Genomic DNA, 26,358 nt, shown 5'->3' with positions numbered 1-26,358 from the left:
GGTATAGTGTGAGAGCTACATGATACTGCCGCAACACCGTTGGAATGTGCAGGAATAGCATAGGTTCAAACCGCATAAGGCGTCAGCATAGGCGTGCGCACAGGGGGGCAGGGAGGCAGCCCCCCCCCCTAATCGCCTAAGAGGGGGGCGCAAAATCTGCCCCGTACATTGACCCTTCAAGTTACTTAAGAAGGGGGGGGGTGCAAAATCTGCCCCATACATTGACTTAGTAGGGTGAGGGGGTGCTGCAATGAACCTTTGACCCCCCCCCCTTGATGAACCCTGCGCACGCCTTTGGGCATCAGGCAAAATATATTTGCTTGACTAAATATCACGCTTGAAAAAAAGGCAATTACGAATTTCGTGCCGGGTGTTGTCCTTTTACCTCGAAGCATATGCATTAAATGAATAAGCGCCGAGAAGCTTATTCAAGCCTTTATTACCGAACTGTAACGAACACCAAAAATAGATCGAAATCGCTTCGTCCACCTCCTGCCAATCCTACCCGCGTATTCCAGTGATCACCTTCTACCAGTACAACATCCTTAGGAAGGCATATATCTATAGAGAAATATGACACATAAAAGAATTCAACTAGAAAACAACGCTACGAGACGGGACAAACACGGCGCTGTCCCGTCTCGTAGCGCTGTTTTCTACTTGAAGTCATGCACCAACCAGCCAAATTCGTACCCTACTACATAAAAGAAAGTGCGCAGTGCAAGCCGCGCATAACATACACTGCTGAAAACTGCCAGGTGAAGCCCTCAAAGAGGAGCTTTATAGGTCATACTGAATATTGCCACGACGTTCGGGAACGATAGAAATGAAGGGATAAGCTGCACAGCTACGTTCATTCTGCAGAGGTCCACAAAGACATCCTAAATTTGCTCCTGTGGTGGAAGTTAAGAACAGCGACTGCCGACACCTTCACAATTCGCAAGACAGATGTGCAACCCTGTTGCAAGCACATACAGTGCGAGAAACTTTAGCGTGGCAGGATATGTGATGCAATGGTGCATGGCGTGCTTAAAGCCGGAATCTCTAGATAATTTGATTTTTTTTGCACAATAAAACGTGAAGAAATAAACTATAAAATGTGCCACAAAAGACTTATGGAATGTATATAGCAGCAGCGGTGTGATATATGAAAAGAATTCTACCACAAAAACCTTTTTCGTCATTTCGGCTGCCTATACGTATTTATAAAAGAACATGGGGTGCACACGGTTCGTTATAATTTTTATTTAGGTTAGTGCATTTACAACAAGGTAATAAACTTTGCTTTCTTCCTCTATCCTGCTGTGGCAAGGTGCTACAATGCTGAAGACAGGTGTTACATATCCAGAAGCCGGGTGCACGATTGCATTTGTCGTTGGAGCCTGTTTTAATTTTCAATAAAGAGCGCAATAAAAACAAATTGAAGAGAGCGTTCTGTTCTGTCTTCTGTTTTTATTGCACTTTCTATCGAAACTGAACTCATGCTACAAATCACTTTCCTTGATGCAATATCTGCTACAAAACGCTCTTGATGATCCCCATTGCATTTGCAAAAAAAAAACGAAACAAAAAAAAAACAGTTATAGTTTACCATTGCCGAGCAAACATTCATAGTACCCAGTATGTCCGTAGGTTAAAGTAAAATTGTTAGCCAAACATTCGCCATCAAAGCGTAGATGTTAGCTACTTTACATTTTGCTATAGATTCTATGTTCTGGCAACACCACCTATGTTATTGGATCGGGCCTCTGTCGGGCCTGATCTGCCGTCGGGCCGGGCCGGGCCGGGTAGGCGAAATTTTTTCTCGGGTTTGGGCCGGGCCCGGGTCGCGCATTCAATCACCGGGCCGGGCTCGGGCGGGTAAACTTGAACGAGTTCCGGGCCCGGCCCGGGCCCGGGCCGAAAATCACGGCCCGTGCAGTGCTCTAATCCCCGTCGCACTTTCTCGCTACCGATAGGCCTAGACGTCATGAGCCTCTGCGGAGAGCGCGTTTTGCTGTCGAGCCGACTTGCAGAACAGAAGCTGCGTCGGCACCGTGCATGACATCGTGGCTTACTCGGAACGCACGCGCGAGCGCTATTTATTCAGCGGAATAATTCTTGGTCCATGAGCCCCAAGATCGAGCTGCACATGTTCTGACGCGCCGGCGGTGCGATTGCCGGTGACAGACGCCCCCAAACCCGAGACTTTGGCGCAGTTTGGCGCAAATTTCGTCGATATTATCAGGATGCCGCAGTAAATACAATATGGCGCGCTTTGGAGCAGTTGGTGCAGGAGTGGAATCACTGCGTTACATAGAGTGAGCTGTAAATAAGCCTTAGGCAAGTTTGTGATCATGCAGTTTGGAAGTGTTTACAAGCACACGCCGTTCTACAAATAGTATTTCTCATTCCTTTTTTTTTCGATTGTCTATGTGCACTGTCAACAGCGTCAATAGGCTTTTCTAACTTCTGATGCCTCTAATATAAATTTTAATGGTTCCAAATAGTTTACTTGTTAACTACTATGTATGAGGTGAAGTCAAAAAGTAAAGGGACATTTGAGAAAAGGTACGCTTATTCTAATGACAGAAAACTGAAGCGCACATTATTTATTCTACATTACCTGCCTGCACTTCAACGCACTTTGTGCAACGTTTCACAAGTTTCTTGATTCCGTTGGAAGAAAAAAAGATTTTTGGTTGCACCTGTAGCTGATGCAGAAGTCACAGCATCATGACTTCTGCGTCAATAGCGAATCTTCTTCCCCTAAGTGCTTCTTTCAATGGTCCAAACCTATAAAAATCGCTTGGAGCCTGGTTTGGACTGTGTAGTGGGTGTTCCAGCTATTCAAAACCCAACATCTTTATTGTTTTGGCAATCTGTTAGGCAGAATGTGGCCGAGCATTATCTTGCTGCAGGATGACACCATTTTCGCAGTTTTCCATGACATTTCGATCAGATTGGAGCTTTCAGTTTCGTTCGCAACACATCACAATAGTTCACACCGTTCACAGTTTCGCCTCTCGGGGTGAAATGAACGGCTACGACACCTTCCTTGTTCCAGAATAGTGTTAGCATAATCTTATGAGCTCATGGTTGACGTTCAAATTCCTTAAATTCTGGTGATGAGTGTTTCTAAACCATGCTCGCAGCTTTACCTTCCGGTTTGTGATGATGTACCCAAGTTTCATATACAGCAACAATTTGCTTTAAAAAGATCCCATCTCTGCATAGGTCGGCAAAAAATGTGGAGTTCACTCAGACTCACTCATAAAATGTATACTGCCCTTAGGGCTCACTCAGACTCAACCAAACTTTTTCTCAACTGGACTCACTCGGACTCGGACTCACTATACTTTTCTCAACCGGACTCACTCGGACTCAGACTCACCAAAATATAATTCACTCGGACTCACAGCTCGATCTGAGTCTGAGTGAGTAGACTCATGATTCCGTTCGCCTATAATTAGCTTTTTCTACCGTAGTGTCAATGCTCTTTAACACCAATATCTCGCATAATCGGTGCTCTACCTTGCACATTTTGATCTCGTACCTTCAAATACGAGTTATCAGAGTTTGCAATTCAGTAAGGACATCTCTATTAAAAGAGGTGACTCACACGAGATATTTTTATCAACAACTTCCCGTGAAAGAAACTGCAGGGGGAGGTCAAGGCATTTCCTCTCCCTGTCCCTGCGCAACTCACGCCTCTGGTCAATAAATATCGATCTGACGTATGAACGGTAGCGCGTGGAAGTATGTATCAGTAGACGTGAGTATAAACGTGAGCCTACATAAGGCTGATAGTAATGCTGAAGTTGAGGTGATAGGACCATAGGTCGGCAAAAGATGTGGAGCTGACTCGGACTCACTCATGAAATCTATCTTGCCCTTAGGCTCACTCGGACTCAGGCTCACAAAAATTTTTCTCAACCGGACTCACTCGGACTCAGATTCACAAAAATATTACTCACTTGTACTCACTCAGACTCAGATTCACGTCTTGGTCTGAGTCTGCGTGATTCGACTCATGAGTGAGTTTGCTGACCTATGCATCTCTGTCACGACGATAACGGGTCAAATTTTTACGAGAGAGATGTCCAAACTTTGTGCCTTATGAGGTGCTGATAATTCATTTAGGACCCACCTTGCACACACTTTAGAAAAATTTAGCCTGTTTTATATAGGACGGTCTAACGACTTTCAATATACCGTCGGTAGGTTCTATCAACTTTTCCCAATAAACTGTTTATTGACAGGTGGTACAAACTTTTGTAAGGTAATGATGCTGCAGTGGGGTTTTATGAGCGTATGCCCTACTTAGTTCTTCACCTGGTTCTTTCTGAAGAGGGTTGCTTGAATGTATGGCATTTCATAATATGAAATGCGCTCGAGCCTGTCCTCAAGGGTGTTGCTGACACTCTTCTGTCCGTTCCGTGATGTGATGATCACTCCGCCGCAGCAGCTGTCGCCCAAAAAGTTGGACAGGTCCATGACAGCGCTGCCACTGATGCCAGTTGTTTGTGTGAAAACTTTTGAGGCGGTCACGAGCGCTTCCTTCACTAACCGGACATCCGTCTGTCGGCATCGTACAAGGACATCTCCCTCCAGCAGCTGGTATAAGCCCTGCATGAAGCAAGAGATATGAAAAGCAGAGAAAGAAACTCTTATGCCTTCGCCTAGGTCGACTCGAAGGCGAAAGCCATCTCTTTCTTCTTAGTCGCTGTATTGAGGTAAGGTGCCTGTCCTATTGCTCGTATCAAAGCATCGCCGAATGCTGCATTTTAAATATCGTTCTGGCCTGCTCATCAACGTCTTTTTTTCGTACGCTATTTGCGCGTTGCTTAAAAATGGGGTTGTCCTCAATATGCTGAATATTCAGCTCAGAGTCCATCACCTCGCACGTCGGCAACTGTTATTCAGTCTAAAGTGCACAGCTATAGGATCTGCTTTCCGCTGCGAACGATTACGCGCGATGATACAGCTTCTCGATCTCGCTTGTCGTGATTGTTAGATTCCGTTTATTGTGAATGTTTGGTGTAAAAAACAAACGAATGGACGAATAGAGATGACGCTTACTGGCGCTGGTTCCCAAATGAGGGTTTTTTTTTTTGGGGGGGGGGGGGGGGGAGAGAATTCACGCACAAAAATTGTGATACAAATGCGATCAGTCGCAAGAACAAAAGAAACACACAAGCACAATGCACAACACATAACATTCTGACAGCGAAAGTAAGCCATTATCTAGCAGGCCGCGACCGAAATGGCTCGTCTTGGTCACGCCTGCATTATCATGTCTTCCGTTCAATAATAAAAAACTAGATTATTTCTTATACCGGTGTCACATGGGTAGTTTTGATCGCGATCAACAATCATCGCTGCTATTCGGTCCAAACTAATCCGGATCGAGTTTGGCGCAAACGTCAGTCAAATTGCAATCTGGAAGCCAGATATCGATGAACAGATCACGATCAAAAGGGCCCCTGTAACACCGGTATTGCTTTGTTGTCTTCTACATGACGACTAACTTTAGTGATCAGTTTTTTTTCCGTGCCGTGTTTCTGCTTTCCTATTTTCCTTGCTCAGATTTGCACTTGTGACTACTACTAATATGCGTGTTTTCCCAAATAAACCTCAGGTACAGCTCAGCACTTATCCGTGTGGCCTCTACTCGCCCGTTCGTTTCTTTTTCCACGCTGTAACGTACTTGCAGGGTACGTTGTCTGTTTTACTGAAAATTGGAACAGCGGCTTGTAAAGGCGTTATTCTTCCAGCTTACTTTGATATGCGCTTCAGCCACACAAATGCAACGAATGCAGGCCCTGAAAGAATGAAATGAATGAAATGAGAGAATGTAGGCCCACGGTATTGTACATGAGCAGCGCCAGCTAGCTAACATTGCTTTTTTTTTTTTTCAGTTCGTCAGTTTGCTTTTGAATTTGGATGCCACGCACGCATAACTGGGAGACGCTCATGATTTGGTTTTCTCGCGGAGACGACGTGCAGGGGGTGTTCTACTGATCGCGCTCGCTTGCTGTCGATATCGGCTTCGAGGCAGAGGCCGAAAATTCTCGCTCTGATAGCAAATGCTTTAAAATCACTCTTCTGCTGTTTTTCAGAGAGCTTCTTTCTGTTCATGTAACACGAGCTAAAATCATCGCATCGATGTGTTTTGACATTCGTGCGGAATGTCTCCGCTCACAGGTAAGCCGAGTGCTAGTTTCTTTGACACGAATGCCAAAATACTATTCTGAAAAATATTTCTCCGGCGCTTCTGTTATTGTGGTAGATGAGTTGCTGTTGGCGCCGCTTGATCGTACTGACAGTGCGCAAGCGTCTTGTGCAGTTTGGAGACCACCGCGCAAGTCTACTTTCACGTCAGACATAGATGGACAATGTATTATCCACGATGTCATTTCAAGATGCGACGCTGTAAGTACCTGAGTTGCACATGCGCGCACAGGAAAGAGACAAAAAATCCAGACACAGGCGGACATGACGCAAGCTAAATTATTTCAGATGTAAGTGTAAAACATGTTATCATGTGGCAGAAAAAAACGTCTGCATGATGGAACGCTGCATAAAGCTCTTCTTAAATTAGCATGCCCCATTTACACGGCTTTCGAAAGAAACTAATATTTTATTGAACGTTCATTTCAGTGTTCTTGACCTTGTTATCACCATTTTTCAAAGTTTTCTACAGCACCGGGGCGCAAAAGTGGCCCGACATCCTCCGTTGATTTCTATGGCGCGCCCGCGGGAGTGCCGGCGAAAAATGGTGCCGTGCGCAGCGCGCGCCGGCAGCGTGCGAGGAGAATCGAGGAGGAAACTCGCGCGCGGAGGAAAGTGTCGTTACTTTCCTAGATCAAGGGGCTTTAGCCGACTAACAACTGAAGAGACGCACAACGGCGCAAAAGAAAGAAGGCGCAAAAACTTATCTGCGCTGCCCATGCGATGGGCGAACCTATCAATCCGGCACGCGTGGGGGTCTACGTGAAAGATAACTGTTAAGGCATTTGATTTTATCTTCATGCAAGTTAATCGAAGGTTGGCTCATGCATGCGCTACCACTATTCTCGATATGCCATGCCTCAATCATCAGGAATGTTTCTTCATTCCTATGCCGGTACAAAACTGCGCATTCATTGAATTTTGGCGTTACATAGAGTGAGCTGTAAATAAGCCTTAGGCAAGTTTGTGATCATGCAATTTGGCGGTGTTTACAGCACATGCGTTCTACAAATAGTATTTCTCATTCCTTTTTTTTCAGTTGTCTATGTGCACTGTCAACAGCGTCAATATGCTTTTCTAGCTTCTGATGCCTCTAATGTAAATTTTAATGGTTCCAAATAGTTTACTTGTTAACTACTATCTATGAGGTGAAGTCAAAAAGGGACATTTGAGAAAAGGTACACTTATTCTAATGATAGAAAACTGAAGCATACATTATTTATTCTAGATTACCTGCCTGCACTTCAACGCACTTTGTGCAACGTTTCACAAGTTTCTTGATTCCGTTGGAAGAAAAAAAGATTTTTGGTTGCACCTGTAGCCAATTGACGCAGAAGTCACAGCATCATGACTTCTGCGTCAAGAGCGAATGTTCTTCCCCCAAGTGCTTCTTTCAATGGTTTAAACGTATAAAAATCACTTGGAGCCTGGTTTAGACTGTGTAGTGGGTGTTCCAGCAATTCAAAACCTAACTTTTTTATTGTTTTGGCAGTCTGTTAGGCAGAATGTGGCCGAGCATTATCTTGCTGCAGGATGACACCTTTTTGCAGTTTTCCATGACATTTGGATCAGATTGGAGCTTTCCGTTTCGTTCGCAACACATCACAATAGTTCACACTGTTCACAGTTTCGCCTCTTGGGGTGAAATTAACGGCTACGACACCTTCCTTGTTCCAGAATAGTGTTAGCATAATCTTATGAGCTCATGGTTGACGTTCAAATTCCTTAAATTCTGGTGATGAGTGTTTCTAAACCATGTTCGCAGCTTTACCTTCCGGTTTGTGATGATGTACCCAAGTTTCATACACAGCAACAATTTGCTTTAAAAAAATCCCATCTCTGCATAGGTCGGCAAAAAATGTGGAGCTCACTCAGACTCACTCATAAAATGTATACTGCCCTTAGGGCTCACTCAGACTCGCCAAACTTTTTCTCAACTGAACTCACTCAGACTCAGACTCACTATACTTTTTGTCAACCGGACTCACTCGGACTCAGACTCACCAAAATATAATTTACTCGGACTCACTCAGACTCACGGCTCGATCCGAGTCTGAGTGAGTCGACCCATGATTCCGTTCACCTATAATTAGCTTTTTCTACCGTGGTGTCAATGCTCTTTAACACCAATATCTCGCATAATCGGTGCTCTACTTTGCACATTGTGATCTCGTACCTTCAAATACGAGTTATCGGAGTTTGCAATTCAGTAAGGACATCTCTATTAAAAGAGGTGACTAACACGAGATATTTTTATCAATAACTTCCCGTGAAAGAATCTGCGGGAGGAGGTCAAGGCATTTCCTCTCCCTGTCCCTGCGCAACTCACGCCTCTGGTCAATAAATATCGATCTGACGTATGAACGGTAGCGCGTGGAAGTATGCGTTAGTAGACGCGAGTATAAACGTGAGCCGACATAAGGCTGATAGTAATGATGAAGTTGAGGTGATAGGACCATAGGTCGGCAAAAGATATGGAGCTCACTCAGACTCACTTATGAAATCTATCTTGCCCTTAGGCTCACTCGGACTCAGGCTCACAAAAATTTTCTTCAACCAGACTCACTCTGTCTCAGACGCAGTAAAATTTTTCTCAACCGGACTCACTCGGACTCGGACTCAGATTCACGTCTCGATATGAGTCTGAGTGATTCGACTCATGAGTGAGTTTGCCGACCTTATGCATCTCTGTCACGACGATAATGGGTCAAATGTTTACGAGAGAGATGTCCGAACTTTGTGCCTTATGCTGTGCTGATAATTCATTTAGGACCCACCTTGCACACACTTTAGAAAAATTTAGCCTGTTTTATATAGGACGGTCTAACAACTTTCAATATTCCGTCAGTAGGTTGTATCGACTTTTCCCAATAACTGTTTATTGACAGATTGTACAAACTTTTGTAAGGTAATGATGCTGCAGTGGGGTTTTATGAGCGTATGCCCTACTTAGTTCTTCACCTGGTTCTTTCTGAAGAGGGTTGCTTGAATGTATGGCATTTCATAATATGAAATGCGCTCGAGCCTGTCCTCAAGGGTGTTGCTGACACTCTTCTGTCCGTTCCGTGATGTGATGATCACTCCGCCGCAGCAGCTGTCGCCCAAAAAGTTGGACAGGTCCACGACAGCGCTGCCACTGATGCCAGTTGTTTGTGTGAAAACTTTTGAGGCGGTCACGAGCGCTTCCTTCACGAACTGGACATCCGTCTGTCGGCATCGTACAAGGACATCTCCCTCCAGCAGCTGGTATAAGCCCTGCATGAAGCAAGAGATATGAAAAGCAGAGAAAGAAACTCTTATGCCTTCGCCTAGGTCGACTCGAAGGCGAAAGCCATCTCTTTCTTCTTAGTCGATGTATTGATCCTCCCCCGCCCCCCTGTGGGAGCTGTCTGCACCTAACGTCATTTTCCTCTATCTGCCTCCAGAACCAGAGACATTGCAAGTTCTCTGTACCTCAAACAGTATTGCACTGCCTCAGTGATCGGCCCACGTTTGCCCAATCCATAGAGTTTCTTACAATAATACCTAGAGGGGAATCTGGCGCTAGTGTCTACGCGGGCTCCTTGAGCGGCGCTTCAACCACCATGGGAATGATGGGAAGTACAGGCTTCGGATTTGCTTCGGATGGATTAGGTTCTTGAGATTCGCGACGCTTGTTTGCCGAGTGTAAAACAAAGCGATATGAAGTTATTTCCAATTAAAACTTGCTTCATTCTTTTGTACGTAAAACTTATTGCAAAAAGTTTGCGTGACCGTGAGAGGGAAGTGAAACCTGCACAAATTTAACCACCAGGGTATGCATTGCTCTGCAATTCTGTTCCAGATTTGGCATCATCAAATAATGAATTATTTTTTTACAACACTTGAAAACAAACACGCTTGTTTTTCCCTCGAAAGTACGCATTATCTATTTATGAAAATAACAGTACCGTATTGAGTGAGAAACACTTAACGTATCGTCTTCTGCGATGCCGGGTGCGTCTCTCCAAGTGGTCTGCCTCCAACGCATCTCTCGTTTTGTTGTGAAGTCGAGTCAGAGGAGCGTCAAGGTGCGTCTACTTCGCTTCGCCGTCGTTTTGCAGCCGATGTGATCGAGTTTTGGCAAGACGCGCTTGTCAAAAGACGTGAACTCTATGCAATTTCCTGCACTGGCATGGGACGCTACATCTGTGCGCAGCGGTGAGTGCACGACGCTTAACTAAAACTGTCATATACAACCTGTAAAGCTGCAAAGAAACAGCAAATCAAGAGATCTAGCGGTCTTCAGCCTCTTTCAACAACAAAGGCACTGCTTGAGTGCTTTGTAACGCACCACACTACCCACGCCTCGCGAAGAACGAAACTGAAACTGTAGAAAAACATCCGCAGACAGTTCTCTAGCTAACGTTATCCAATCAAAAGCCTGTACTTCCCATCATTCCCATGGTGGTTGAACGATCGCAGTGCCAGTTTCCTCTCTAGTTATTGTAAGAAACTCTATGGCCCAATCTCTGATGTCACGCGATGACGTCATCATGTGGCGTCACGTTCTCACACGATCATGTGGCGTCATTTAGGACTTTTGTCTTAATAACGGCAGACAAGTCGATTATTCGATCGTTGGTGTTATAACATCTAATCGCCGGTGTTTGGGGTGATAATCTCTAGGCAGAATTAGCAATCGAACACAGACAGACACACAGACAGACAGACAGATAGATAGATAGATACGTTCAATGTCGCAGAAGCTCGCTAAGAAATGCTTCGCATTTAAAATGCACAGACGTCCGTTCCGGCGTAATAAAGCAGCCTTCCAGACGCGTGAATTGCAGGCGCCGAACTTCTGACAATGTGCCGAGTTCAGTTGAATTCAACCAACCGCGCAACGCTAATGGTATAACGCGAGTGTGAACGTTCAACAACGACGGGTAGGTCTCACGAATATGGGGAATCAAAACACAAAGTTGTTTCACCTACAACCGTAGCTTGACTTTCACAATGCGAGAAGACAGCGAGTAATCATTACTGTAGTCGCTGCGTGCATGCGCCGCGTTACGTACCGATTCAGGTAGTCGAAATGAACGAAAGCGATGAACTCAGACAGCCAAGATAGAAAGCGGGACAGCGCTGTCAGCTATCCACGCTTGCCGCCTTTATTTCTCATGCGACACGCCCGGGAACCGATGCAGTTTCACACGTGAATCGCATGCCTTGATGTCTGCACTGTTGTGGCAGGCCACGACACCACAATACTTCGGACCTCGCTTGCGCTTCCGCGGGGTCGCTTCTGCCAACGTGGAAATGCAGCTTCGCACAGCAAGCCTCTCGGTTCAGCGTGCCAAGCTGTCGGCACGGCGCCCCAGTTCCCCGCACCGATTCAGAGCCATATATACCCTTCTGCACCGATTAAGCAGCGGGCGCGCGCGCGTGTGCCCGCTGCCGACGAACAGGTTGAGTCGGCTGCGCTTGCACCCAATAGCGCCAGAGCTTCTCTCCAGAGCCGCAGCGCCGTAAAGTTGAGCTTGGGTTCCCTATTGCCTTGTGCGCCCCGGCGTCCCCCCCCCCCCAACGCGAGGCGTCCCACAGTCCTTTGATTTACATCCATTCATCGGTGTTCAAATATATGAGAAATTGAAGGTATCTTACGTTGGGACGGGGGGGGGGGGGTGCGCTTGCGTCTGATTGCGTGCAGACAACCATACCGGCGAGATCCGAGCATTTCTCTCAGCCGCCATATTGTTTTGACAGCAAAGTAGCCTGCGTTGTTTTTGTCTCCGACACCGCCTTCTGGAAGCTGTCTATTTTACCAGCTACGCGAGAACTAGAATGGGACTTAACATGGCCGCGGTCCACTTAGCTGTCAATTAATTCGTCTAAGGCGAGTATTGGAACACACCCGTAATACTGTGGCCGCGAATCCTTACCTGCAAATTCAGGCGCTCCAGGAGGGCCTTGTACTTGCCCTCGGAGTTGGTAATGCGGCTGAGCCTTGATCTTGCTTCTAGAAGGACTTCCTTCACGAGTTTGTATTTCATCTTTAGGGCCGTCATTCGGGCTTCTCGCTTAAGGGCGTTAGTTTCAAACGTGCACCTCTGTAAAGCCAGGACTTTCCTTTGCGCGGATATGTGGGCAATCCGCGAGCATTCTGTCCGGAGAATACGCTGCCTCTCTTCTATGCCTGCGGCCAGGGAATTTTCCAAATCTGTTATCTGAAAGGAGCGAAGGAGAGGCTTGTTTTAAATATTGCGCAAAAAAAAAAAAAAAAAAAAACTGGCGACGCCACCTATATACGATCACTCTGACCCTTAACATGACATCGTGCTGCTACAGAGAACCATGTCATTATATGTCTGTGTTCCGGATCTCGCAGAGGAGCAGCAAGCCTGTAGCAACGTTACATTGGCCTGTAGTTGCTAGAAATATTCCGTGGCATTGTTTGCCTCACAGTAACAAGAAAAAAGAAGAGGGAGAGGGGGGGGGGGGCGGGAGATCCTCAAAAGGACACTAAAAGGCAAATAATATATGTCAGAGTGAAAGCTCAATGTATGACAACGTCTAAAACGGCAGTATTATCAACAGCAGTGCCCTACTTACCGAGAAATTAAGCTAAATGTATCACACGATGAGCGCCACGAGGGGCACAGTTTCAAAATGATCCCGATGACGTGTGAGTCTGCCGACTCACACGTCATCGTGGTTTCGGGATCGCGCACTGCCGCGTGTGTTTTGCACGCTTGTGAAAACTGATCGAAGCTGCACCGTACATGTAGGTGTACAATACATTGGTGTACAGCTACGCGTTTGCTAATCGAAAACATTTAGGTAATTCCACACGAACAACTGTTGGTGAATACGCGCAGTACATGCAGCTGGCGCGGCACTCCTGCAGCAAGGCAGCATGCATATGAGATGATTGTAGTCTCGCACAAAAGAGCTTGAGTGATGGGCAGGCGACGGGAACTCCAAAGCCACAGGGTCCCGTGGACGTCGCGAAAACAAAATTCATTGTGAACTAAGGCACGCAGTCTGAAAATGATAACTTCACATTTGGTATTCAAAGCCGATATCGAAGCTGCATGCCAAAGTCGCGAAGTACCTGCAGATTCCTTGCACACTTTACGATTCGTGTACAAAATAGCGCTTGAAGGTCAGGGGTATGTTACGAAAGCCTGTGGGTGAAGAGCAAGAGGTCAAAACTAGCCTTGTGCTTAAAATTTTCAGTGCAAGAAACGTACGAAGAGGCCACAAGGTTGCCCATTGCACTAATGTGTACGTTTTTCTTTGCGCTGAACTTTTTAAACATGAAATACCAAGTATCCCGCTCCCGTAGATACATTTATAGGTTACATCACACACAGAGGGGGACGAAGGGAGAACACACAAGACGTCTTGTGTGCTCTTCCTTCGTCCCCGTCTGTGTGCGCTGTAGCAACCTTCTGTGATGCAATACCAACTAACCCACCAAGCCATCCTCGTGAACTCCGTACCTACACTTGTGCATCGACACGGTATCGACGGCGCCTTCCAGACGGGCAAATAAAAGTTCAAATGCCATTTGAGAAGTGCATGCCGTCGCCAGGCATGGGGTTATAGCCTCGGCACTGCCACCTTGTCGAGCGCAGTGGCAACCTTCGCGAGCAAACAGCCCGAGTGCTTTCGAACAGATTGTTTGTCTATAAATTAAAAAGCCACAGGCTAAGGCCGCGTTATGCTTTCTGCCCGCTGAAATTTTCAAGAAAGCACGCGCTCGTTTCAGTCCTTACACTTCCCTAGCCTTTGTCACAAGGAGCTAGCGTGTCACACCGCGTTTGCCCGACAGAGGTCAAAAATAGGATAGCTTGTGCGAAGTCAAATGACCGCCTACCTTTCTGCTGCAGTCTTCGCTGATGCAAGCCAACAAACATTGCATCCGCTTTCTTGCATCGATACCGCTATGTGAAAAGTATTCGCCCGAGAAGCCACTAAACCACCAACAGACGCTCGCCTGTTCCTCTCCGTCTGTCGATAACAGCCGCCGTGACGTCACCTGTACGATTAGGTGATGTCGCAAGAGACGCTGTCAGTCGGCAAACAAGAGCCTGTTTTCTGCTAGCAGATGCGCGCGCTTCTTGCGTTTCCATCTCGGACGCTGAGGAAGGGCACTCGGAGAGGTGGATAGACGAGCCGACGAACGCAGCCTAACGAAGGAAAGAGCGAAACGAGAAAGCGCGTGCAACTCCGCCAGCGTTCCTGTAGTCGTGCACAACTGCTACGCCACAACTAAATTTCGACCTCTGGGTGGTTTAGTACCTTCACTCAAGGCGCCGCTGCGTCGCTGCGTTTCTTGAACTCTCCTCCGCCTTTCCTTCGCCAAGGGACGCTTTGCCAACGCTCCCTTGACTCGAGTGAAACGCGTGGGCCGAGAAAGGCGTCTGATAACGAGAATATTCCTAAATGTGGTCAGGCAATGGATGTTTCTGCACAATAATTGTTTTTTTTATTAATCTTCCTTATCAATCAATGTTACGGCAAAATACCCCTTTAAATCTGTAGCGTAGCTTTCGTAAGCCTTGAGCCGATAGGGTAAGCGAAACCCCCGTTTCTAATGCAACATTCGCATTACGCGCGACAGAAGCAAAACTCAAAATAACAGAGATCGCTACTTACTTGTTGTGGCAAGGCAGCGCGCGCGCATTGCAGCACCTTCGCTCTGTTAAGCCCTCGACGTCCGTCAATCAAGCAAAGGCAGTACTAGATGTTCTCTGAGGCAGTCACGACGAAGTCGCTACGGGACACCGGTTCACGGACTACGCTTTAGAAACGAAAGCTGCACGACTCGCGGTCATCGTCGTCGGTACAGAGACAAGAGACGAACGCTTGGACGAACGCGCGGACACGTGGAACAGCCGACACCGGTCGGCTCTAGTCGGCGCATTTGGGCGCATTGCCAGGCATAGCCGCATTAGCCGCATAGCCTCCTCGAAGCATCGAAGCGGCGTTCGAAAAAGCTCCGCTAAGAAGTGACGGCGCCACCATCGAAAATCCCTAGAGATTCTCTCCCTAGGAGAGAATCTCTAGGGATTTAGCCGTCGAACACAATAGGATTTTGTAGGGTCCGCTCTCTGGTGCTGCGGTGCAAAAGCCTAGCTCCGGTCCATCCGTGCTCCGGTCCCAGCCGCAAATGGTCGTACCGTGCACGTGTCAACGTCCCCTTCCCGTAGCGCGAGTCATCGCAGCTACGACGGGTTCGGGCGAATAAGGCGACAGGCTAGAACAACAAACAACACTTTATTGCTACTCTAGCAATAACGCGTAAATGTCGCGTAGAGGGATAATCCACTCTAGTAGAAAACAAAAGGTAACGCTTACACCTTCGGTCGATGGTCGGCTCGCGGGTCTTGGGGCGGTGAGGTGGTACCTGGCAGGTCAGCAGAGCAAGAGAGGCCGTCCCCCCGTCTGGTCGACTGTTTTATTCACCTCCCGTCTCCCTCCCCACCGCGAGGGTTGTTTCCCTCGCAGGGGGCGAGTACCCTTTCCCGCGAGCAGGGAAGCGAGGGTTAGCGAGCGGTGCGGCGGGAAAGAAGCCCGGGTTTCTGGGAAATGGGCGACTGTGCTCGCTCTCCAAGTGGCCTTTTGGCTCCCGCCTTCAGTCCGCGATCGCGCCAGCGTTAAGGAAAGGGAATGGGCGCGCGTGCTCTCCCACAGTCTTTAACGCAAGTTCAAGTTTACTTGTAAGCTACATATCGTAAATCAATCATGTTGCAGCTGAACAGCTTGCTAAGTTGACGTCCGTTTTTTTTTTTTCGGCGTATATATATTATTTTTGTCACTTGAGCTTCCGGCTCTGTTCTTGGTGTACCGGTGGAGCATAGTCTCCTTCGTCCGTGGCTCCGACCTAATAGTGTTTGACAGGCGGCTAGAAAGTAGCAGTGTGCAAAACGGCTGAGAGCCAGCAATACCATGAACTAGAGAAGAAATTTTTTACAACCTCTTTGGAACTGAATGTGAAAGGTCTACTACAACTTGATACAATTATTAACAAAATGACATAGACGTTTCGCCTACTATGCAGGCGGCATCCTTAAGTTGTTGCAAACCGGCGTGTTGCGGCGAATGAACCACGATTTGACGAGTTTTCTTCCCCTGCCTTCGTTCATGAGCCAGCGCGTCCCATTGTTTAGGTCAAAGCTGTGCGCTGTTGTCCAGCAGTGTTCAACAAGCCTCGTCTTAGAACGCGTTGAATGGGCTGGTTTAGCCACATTCCGTTTTTCCTGCTTGTTTCGCCGATGCAAGTTGCGTCGCAATCCCCGCATTGTAATCCCGCTCTGGTCTTTTGCAGGTGTGTGGTCTGGGTTTCACGAACACATGTCCCAAGGTATAACGGGGCTTAAAAACGGTTTGTATGCTCAACGGACGCAGAGCTCTCCTAACAGAGTTCGATACACCTTGAGCATAGGGAGTACACACAATGGATGTTGCCTTCACTCGTGACGCACTCCGTTTTTCTTTGCATGCATTTCTGGGTATTGTTAATAAGCGTCCTAGGATACTGCTGTCGTTCCAGTGCATCAACCTCGTTTTCCAGTTGCAGTATCTTAGGACGTTTATTGATGCGACAAAATAAGGCGTACACAACGATTGCTTGTGCTGGCCCCTTCCTTTGTCTTGCTTTTTACCACGCGCAATTTTGACTGCCCGCATGCCTTCGTATGTTTTTATTAAACAAGTTCTATCATTTGTTTTGTGATCTACTACTTATTTTATACAGTAACGACGTTACTTTTCACAGCTAACTGTAACAGGTTACTTTTTTGGCTTAGGTAACTGTAACACTTACTTTTTGCTGGTAACGTGCCCATGGCTGACGCACACACTTTCGTTTCCACCGTCTTCAGTTTGGGTCATGTCGGTGTGATTTCGACTCGAGTGTATCTGAGCCAACATTATCTTTAGAGACCAGATTAGTCGCGACATGACGTGGTTATCTAGAGCAATTGCGGGTACCAGTCATTATACTACAAAATTTTATGTCGCATTTGAATTCACGAGTACTGTACATGCACTAGCGTTTCCACTGAGCAGCTTTACGAAGTTTGTTAAGATGCACATCTCTGAGTGTAATAGACTAGTAATAGGAACTCGGCTAAAGCTCTGATAAAGTGAAAATCTCAACACATACCTGTGCGGGCATAGTCACCATATGTCTCGCACTTTTCCCTAAGAGTGAAGTGGTCATAGCTATTAGTGCAACAGACCCGCTCGCTTTTACCAATTCACAACGAAATTGTCCCTGCTTTTTCGTGACCCAGTTCTCCTGCTCACGGGGTCGCAGACTGAACCATCAACTCTAGTTGCTCTCCCTTTGTAGCGAGACAACTATTCCAACACTGAAGTGCCTCTCTCGCCACAGTTGGTGAGAGCAGTTTTTACTTGCAATTTAACTTCAGTCTTCTTTCCGCTTTCAAGATGTGAACGTGTACATCTTGCCTCCGTTCAAACGAGCTTCCAACAAAGGCACCAATGCGTGCACTCGATTTTTCACACATGCTGTTCAGACACAATGAAAAAAAGAACAGACTGCAACATCATTTATTACTCAACATGATACAACATGCACATAATATGGGCCCGCAATGTTGTCAAGCTATACCATTTCGCACATAATGTGCACTGCTTATGCTCAAATAAGAGAGCATATAATTTATACATTAGACGAGAACTACGTCAAGGTAATCGCAAATATATAAGAAAAATACAGATGCCATTCAAAGCACGAAAGATGAAACGAAGGCCACAAACACTACTGCAATGGTCGCAGGCGTTGAACACATGCATAACGAAGCTTTACATGCAAAAACAATTATGCTAAATGTGCGATGACAGACGTGCGCAAAGTACTGTTTCGAGCAATCGCACACTGCATAACAGATGAATTATACAAGCTCGAGCAACTGAGGTCAGCGAAAGTTCTACGCTAGCTGCTACACACTGACTGCTGCTGACATATGTTATGCACGTGTAAAGTACGGCCCTGAATACATTGAGAAGCTGGCGAAAGAAGTCGCAACATTACAAGCTCATGGGAACAGAGCAGAAAAACTTGCGCAACACGCCAATGCTACCATTGCTCACACAGTCCAGTTTTTTCCACCGGCCACAAGACGGCGTCACATTTATATTCTGCTGCACCACAATAACTTCATGCGGTGCTTTTTAAACACTGCTTCCAATCAGAGCGAGTAACATTTGCAACGAAACGCTACTGCTGCATGCAAAATCCACAGTACTAGAATAAGGTGGCTCCCATTCCATCAGTCCAGTCACTGGTCACCACGTGGCTCCAGATGATGTCTCTGACACCTTATTACATTAAGTACTGCTGCAGTGGCGATGTCTAGAGCACACAAATGCAGTCGTGTTAAAGCTGCTGCAGATGCTGCATCTCGTTGCAGCAGCAAAAGGTGATGAGTAGCGACCCATGTTGAGCGCTCCGCGAGACGTGCCCTGGTGGTAACCATTGACGTAGTACCCTGCATTCCAGCCATGTGTTGTTGCAGTTGATGGCACAAGTGTTGAAGGGAGAAGGCACTAAGTGAGTGATGTCTACTGAAAGCTCTTCACTCTGGACGTCATTCGACGCAGCCATCGAGAGAGGGCCTGCACAGAGGTGGGCTGGTGCTCAAAGATGGCCTGGACAGAAGAGATAGCCACAATGTGCTGGTGCTGGATGGCACGAGTTACTCATTCTTTTCGGTGCTCTCGCCACAGGCAAAGCGTTCAAAGTCCATAATATCGATGCGGCTCTCGGCGACCAATCGGCCAACCTTGATGTTGGGGTCGACCACGTAGTCCTGGAACAGTAGCCGACTTTCGTCCTCCTCTTCTTCCGCAGGTGGCTGCGTGAAATTAAGACACCTTGACAGTCATCACAAGCTGCAAGCGCACTACGGATGAACCAAAATGAATCGAGGCATGGGTAACCTACAAATCGTGCAATTCAAAGAAGACTCCATCTTGCTTGGTCTATATGTACTGTATAACTACACACGAAACTCGGAACACTACATTTGTCAAAAAATGTTTTAGAAGTAACCACCACAATATCTGGAGCTGGAAAGTGCTATGTTCCTAAGAGGACTGTGCGAACCTCGCTTGATAATGTAGGACTTTGCATCAGTAAATAGAGTAAAGACGCTCATGAGCAGTTACAGAAGCAATAGTATCAGTGAAACCAAGCAACTTATGATCACATGTCACTACAGGTAAACTGAACTGCTAGCACTGTGCTTGCTTCTATGCGTACAAATTATACTGTCTTTTCACTTGTGCAATACGCTGACAAAATATTCAGGTCACTTTTAGGTACATACATAAGAACGCATAACAAGCCGAGAAATGACCCGTACGTGCATATTACAAATCAGTTCTCCTATGCGAACTACCCACTATGACCTGTAGGTGCGTGAATTGCCTTACAGATGCATAGCGGGTAGTTTGCCATACTATAATGACTTGTAGTGCAGTGGGCACTTCCCAACTGTACTACTTGCAGTAGGTGCCCTAGGATAGTTTACGATGGCCAATGTCACAACAAGCACAGACGTTCCTACACATGCCATGGTTGAGGCACTATCGCATTCCACTCAGGCGGAACTTAAGCATCCTTGAAAATTTTTGTTTTTTACTTAACCAACAATAACCTAAATCCTTTGAGTACTTTCTTCACTGCAGGGTGAGCAATGTTTGCTGATGCACAAGATTACATAAGATCTTGAAAGGCAAATTAATTTCTCTTGGTTGTTCTTAGAACGTCGTGCTTCAAGTGTGTTCGTGCAAACAGGCTGTGAACTTAGGTGCACTTCTAAACTACTTGTAGACAGAGAGTTTGACAGTGTTATGCACAGTTCTAACAACTGAAAGAGTGTTTAGATCCCTCCATGGCGCAGTGCCCACTTGGTCCTCGAGCCAATGGACTATAGCCTTGCAGATTCTGGAAAAGCCAAGGCAGCGCCAGCAGAAAGAACACCCTGCTACAAATTTCCTCTGTTATGTGAATCTACAACATAATAGCTATCACACTGAAAGGCACAAATCAATGTTGCCAAATCACCTGTTCTTCCTGCTCCTCCTCGGGTGCTGCTGTGCTGTTTTCGGCTGCTTGGCTGACTTCCGGCTTCTCCTCTGACTCCTTCTTCTTGTCAGCCTCTGCCTGCTTCGCCTCCTTCTCCTTCATTCTCTTCTCCTCCTCCTTCTCGAACAACAGGTAGTCGTCCAGCAAGCCAATGGACTTTGGGTTCAGCGCTACCACTTGCTGGCACAGGTGGCGCCCCAGTTTCTCTATCTCCTCTTCACTCAGTGGACTGTCACCGAGGTCCCGGTACGCCACCAGGGCACCGTACCGACCTGCGAATACCACAGCAGTGATGGAACTATATTATTAAGGACGCCATCAACAGCAATCAGTTCTGCGGGACTATACAGTCCTGAAGAACTTCACTCCCGCCATATTCAGTGTCCACGTGCTTCTAATTGTTGACTGATTTGCTCTTGCAGTGTAAATTTCTAGCCTCCAAGTTAGCTCAACTGGCAAAGTGACTGCCTCAAAAAGGTGGTTGTCAATTTTACACTTCATAACCCTTACCCCCCTAGTAAGATCCCACCAAACTGATCAGCGAAAGAAAAGAGTTGCCACAGCCCTGTTTTAAGGGAAGACACTGGTCTGGGAGGCGGAAAAATTTTGAAAAAAAAAAAACAATTTTCTGAAATATTATTTTTTCTTAGTCTAGAAGGTCCAAAAAAGCTATTTCTAAAATATTACAGACATGTAAGGCATACTTGTGGAGTTATTTGGCCTTGAAGTCAGTTTCATGACCATTTTTGCTCACCAAAGCACCTGAAAAAGTCCTATTCAACAGTGCACCGTGCAGGAACCATGTTAAGCAGCACAGCCATTTCGGTCTTAATTGAAAGGCACACTTTTCCATTAGCTGTTCCTAGCATAAGAAAGCTTTTCATCCGGCAGAGGTGAAGCCATCGTGCTTTAAAAAAAAAGTTTTAATAAAGTTTTCGCGCAGCATTCGTGCATTTCTATCACACGGGGTAAATTCTTCCTTCCCTTTTGGATGCTTAAGGATTCGTCTGACAGACAGGGGTGCATCGTCGTGTTGTCTGCCATTTTGCAGACATGCCTAACTGATGACAGTGCAATGGCAGGCAGTCATTGGAAGTTCAGAATTGCTCATGCATCCGGGAGGAAGTGATACTGGTGGCTGCAAGAACGCAGTGTATCACCAGTGAGACCATAGTGAAAAGAAAGCATACTAAGGAGAATAATGATGACTATGATCCTGGTGGCTTCTACAATCATAAGAACTCTAATTCATGCCTCTTCCAGTTCCAAATAAGTGCTCACCATGTTTCCAAACTTCTTTTCTCATTTTCTCAAAACCACATTTTTCGTCACATCATAGGTTGTTAATGCCCACAATATCTTTTGATGTAGCGGTCAGATTTTCTTGCGGTATTTGAAAGCTTATGCATTGATTAGTGCAAGAAAATCAAGTAATTGCAACATTTTTATTGAGAACTGTGATTTAATTAGCAGTAAAATCAAGCAACAGTTTCTGATTTCTAATGAGTGTACTTGTTAAGGCCATAACTTTTGAATTACAAATACAACTAAAAATAAGGTAATAGATATTTTGCACTCTCTTGTCTTCATAGGACACAGTGGTATCAAATTTATAAAGGTCTTTTGTGAGAAAGCTGTCAAAAGGCTGGGCAGAATGCAAGTTTATAGAACAGTCAGTATTTTAAAATCTATGCATGATAGACAAAAAGTAATTGCATATTTGTTTTCAGCAGTCAAAATTACATATTGTGCGTAAATTTCAGCTAGAAATACTAAAAATTAAAACAAGTAGTTTTCAGACCAGTGTCTCCCTTTGATGCGATGCATGTCTATCACATGCATTGTATCAAACCAATGAGCATCTTTGTCAAAGGCACGCATCGATGACACGATGCACACGATAGTAACGAAAATGCCAGGCCTGCACGAAACGCGCAGCACAGTCACAGTGAAAGCTGGAGAAGTGGCCTTTTTAGAGCCCGTTGTAAACTCTCTGGGGGCAACTAAGTACTACAATTACAAGTGCAAGGTACCTACTACGTCACAAATAGTCATAATTTTGCAAAAAGGGAAGTACCCACTATGGCATTATTAATTATTTATTCATCATTCTGTGGAAAAGAATGTACCCACTACGCGTCTGTAAGGCATCATGTGCACTAGGGTGATGCTGTGGATTATGACGAAGAATTATGGCTGAGCCCTTTGTAATGGGTGGGAAACTTTCAACCACCGACTCGTTATGCAATTTGCATTGTGCGATGCCTGGCGTTATTTTACTGTTGTGCCACGCTATATTACATCTGTGAACGTGATTCCTTGCCCGACATGATGCCTGCATAAGGTCTTTTTTCAAAGAAGATTCGAGCACCAACGTGACTCTGTGGTAGAATACTCTTACTGACACAAAGATTGCCTCGGTTCAAAATCCTTCCCGGACAACTACGCCACCAAAATCGGCTGATGTTGGGATGTCATAACAGCTTTCGCTTTAATAACCACGCCACAAATGAACTGTGCATGTGCAGAGCTTCGGGTTAGTACAGGTGGGGTTTGCTGACAGTAACGTGAGGCAGACGCACCTGTGTTCGCGCTAAGCCTGCTGACAAATGTACATCTTTCTCGGTAATCAAAACCCCTGTCAAATTCAGAATCCAGAATCCACTTTATTTCCAACACACTTGTTGGTGGTCCCCCAGGCAAAAAGCTGTGCAAAACAGCTTGACGGGACCTGGGGCCTACAGTGGGCAGCACATGCAGTGGATTTCACACAGATGTACACTTGTAAGTGAAAAAAAAAAACAGTATAATACAAAGAAAATATAAAGATGACTATATATACAATGAACATCAGAACACTGTTTCTGTATGATGCACAGAACATGAAATATTATTTAGTTTTGAGCAAAGAAAAGTATTTATGGCTTCATCAAATAATCATGCACATCTGATTTGAACATACGGAATGGGGCACTAAAATTAATATGGGTTTTTAAGGAGTTGTAAAGTGCTGGTATGCAATACAGTCAAACACGGGTATATCGAACTCGCCAAAAAACGTTTATTAGTTCGATATATAGCATAATTCGATAAAGGCCCGCTATAGGATTTGATGACACAAAGGCACATACCAATAAGAAAAGTACTTCATTAATATGGTGGCTTACTTGCGTGCCCTACTTTGGAACAAAATAGTCCTGGATTTTCTTCTGCTTCAATGACTTCGCTGCCTGCCAAAGCACGCACGCCTCCACGTTGTCCAACGAGTCGGAGCAGCTGAGGCTGCAACCTTCCATATTCACGCAATAGCACTAGACCAATGCAAGTGCACTAATCACTTCGGAGGACGTAGGCAACGGGCCATCGTCAATTTCCTTATTGCTGTCACTTTGGCTCGTGGTCGGCACAACGTCTGCAATGTAGTCCTCATCTTGTAGCTGGCCCATGATGACGACATCATTGTCCGCACTGACGAACTCGTCGAATATCGATCCGTTGATAGCACCCGGGCGACCGAACGTCCACAAACCATTTGTAAACGGCCGCTTCGACATTTTCGTACACAGCAATGCGCACATGTCGGGCGCCGTAGGCATCTGGCCTGTTGTCCAACTTGGCCCTGTTCTTCAGGATAGTACTCAAGGTGCTCCTTGGAATCTTGTACGCGGCGGCGACGTCGGATTTCTTCTCACTGCACTTGACTCGATTTATGATTTCGAGTTTCGCTGCGAACGGCGAATTCTGCCGCTTTGCACAGGCCACGACGACAGCGCGCCAAGAAAGTTCACAGAGCGCCAACAGGCAACACCACCAGCACGGACCACGCTGAATGAGGACTTGAGGAAAAGAGGCAGCAGCAGTCACGCAAGCATAAAGAAAGAAAAAATGGCGCTCACTTGTACCGCCTCCGCGCCTCGGAGAAAGCATGACGGCCTCTGATCGGCTGTAAGCACTGCGAGCAGGCCAGGATCATTTCTTGCAGGGCGATGTTCGCCCGTGCACAGCCGGGTCCAAACCACTTTTTCTAGGGTGGCGCCGGCAGTTTTCCCCGCCACCGCGAGGGAAAGCCAACTTGCTGGGGCACTTTTGAGGCACATGGAGTTTGATATTGCCACGCCCACTTGTATTATTTTGATGTATTCGGGTTTGACCAGCAAGGACGGTTATCAACGCTCGATGCTGTCCGCGAAGCAGTGTTCGAGAAGCTTCGCGATTGTAGTAGATCGTTTTGTTAAGATTGCGCGTTGCACGTGAATGTTCCAGCTTTGTTGAGAAATAATGCCGCCACCAGCGATATCGCTGGAAAGTTCGATAGCGCCTGTATAAAAGCCGACGCGCTTGACCGCTTGTCAGTTCATCGATGGTCGACGCTCCGTTCGCCGCTATCAGTGTATTGCTGTAGTTTGACTTTCAGTTTCCCAGCCACAAGTTCGGCCAAATAAAGAGTTTCATCTCTGACGTGCTGACTGCTGTCTTCGTCGACGTCACGACCACGTGACAATATATCGGTTGTCGTTGCTATTTTCATTCGATCTAACAGTAACCTTTGCTATATATTCTCAATGTAAACTTACCGTGTTTAGAAATTGTTCGATATACGGGATAATTTGATATAAACGGGTTCGATATAGTCGGGCTCGACTGTATTCAAGTTTGCCTCTACCGTATTTTGTGCAATATGTGGTACTGGTACAGTAAAACCTCATTAATTCGAACTCGGTTATTTCGAAATCCCGCTTAGTTCGAAAGATTTCTGCGGTCCCGTATTTTGAAATGTAAATCTGAGTAGCTAATTTGAAGCAGCGGTCAGTACCAGCTCGGTTAATTCGAAAACTTTGGGTGCCATCTGCCAATTCTCTATCCCAATTTTGCCGCTAATCCGCGGAAACGACGGCCCTTGCGAGCCACAAGGCAATGCACTGTAGCGATACTAACGAGTGACCGGTGAAGCACCCCAGCCTCGCAGCTGCTAGCACAAAAAAAAAAAAAAAAAACCCGGTCTCGTGGTTAATTGAAATGGGCGCCTGTGGAAATTGAGACGTGCTTCACTGCAAGACAGCGGTGACACGCGGGCAGCATGTCGCATGTTTCTGTTGCATGATTTACCCATTCTTTCTGGGAAAATAAAGGAATTATTAAAGGATGGTCTGACGGAATTCGCGATGTACGCGAACCTCCGATTGGCGGTTGCTCCGGCAATTAGCAGGTGACATGCTGCCCGGTGCCACCACTGTGTTCCAGTGAAGCATGTCTTCTTTTCCGCAGGCGCGTATTTAATTGATTACGATACTTTTTTTTCTTTTTTTTTTGCGCTGGCAGCCGAGAGGCTTATTGTTTTGCCGGTTTAGCGGCATAACTGAGACCAGAGAATGCTGGAAAACATAACCCTTGGAGCCGCAAACCAGCAGGGACAGCAAACGACCACCTCTGATTACTTTCAGTAATTGTATGTATGTTTTTGTATGTTTGGTTCATTCGAAAACCCGCTTAATTCGAAGATTTTTCACAGTCCCAGTGACTTTGAATTAACGAGGTTTTACTGTATTTGCCTGTTACGTATGCTGTAGTCATGACGGGAATGAAATGGAAATGGAATCTATTGTCCCAGTCCACTTTAGGTTCCGAGATTCTGCTGTGCATGTGTGGCTTACCGAAGCAAGGGTACTTCTTGGATTCACCATTGTTGCTCTGCGGGTGGCAGTAGCCTGCGAGCAGCGTGGTTCCCTTCTCGCCCCGCAGACAGAGGGCTCGCCGAACGGCCAGCTGCTCGCCCAGCTTGCCAACGGCCAGTGCCCGAGCCTCCTCCACCGTGTGGCCATCTTTGATCCGCAGCTTCTCCAGCTCCTTGGTGCCCAGTCGTACCTGGTCACACACAACACGCCTTGTCATGAAATGATCTGTACGCATTACAGGTTTCACTATACGAGTGTACATGGCATGCAAGGGACTACAGCAAGCCCACAGATGGTTTCCAGCCATGCAACTCTAAAAGGGACTCTAAAGAGAACATACTCAAAACAAGGCAAAAGAAGACACACACACACCACATGGCACAC

The 26,358-nt window shown here is 46.3% G+C and overlaps 1 protein-coding gene across 2 annotated transcripts in view; it reads right to left on the bottom strand.

The window, feature by feature from the left end:
- Positions 1-26,358, bottom strand: part of LOC119395820 (elongation factor Ts, mitochondrial) — a 72,051-nt gene that overhangs the window by 28,227 nt on the left and 17,466 nt on the right. The window contains exons 5-8 of one of the 2 annotated variants that reach the window (XM_049416780.1): positions 25,954-26,164; positions 20,282-20,574; positions 9,175-9,468; positions 4,315-4,608 (exon numbers count right to left, since the gene is read on the bottom strand). In XM_049416780.1, coding sequence (XP_049272737.1) covers positions 4,315-4,608; positions 9,175-9,468; positions 20,282-20,574; positions 25,954-26,164 — 1,092 coding nt within the window. Of the gene's footprint in view, positions 1-4,314; positions 4,609-9,174; positions 9,469-17,742; positions 19,068-20,281; positions 20,575-25,953; positions 26,165-26,358 lie in introns of those variants that run through there. The other variant, XM_037662824.2, reaches the window with a different exon arrangement.

This window comes from Rhipicephalus sanguineus, chromosome 6 (assembly GCF_013339695.2).
Source record: "Rhipicephalus sanguineus isolate Rsan-2018 chromosome 6, BIME_Rsan_1.4, whole genome shotgun sequence".
Classification (NCBI taxonomy): domain Eukaryota; kingdom Metazoa; phylum Arthropoda; class Arachnida; order Ixodida; family Ixodidae; genus Rhipicephalus; species Rhipicephalus sanguineus.
Note: the sequence above shows the minus strand (reverse complement) of the source record. Positions and strands in the feature narration are given on the sequence as shown.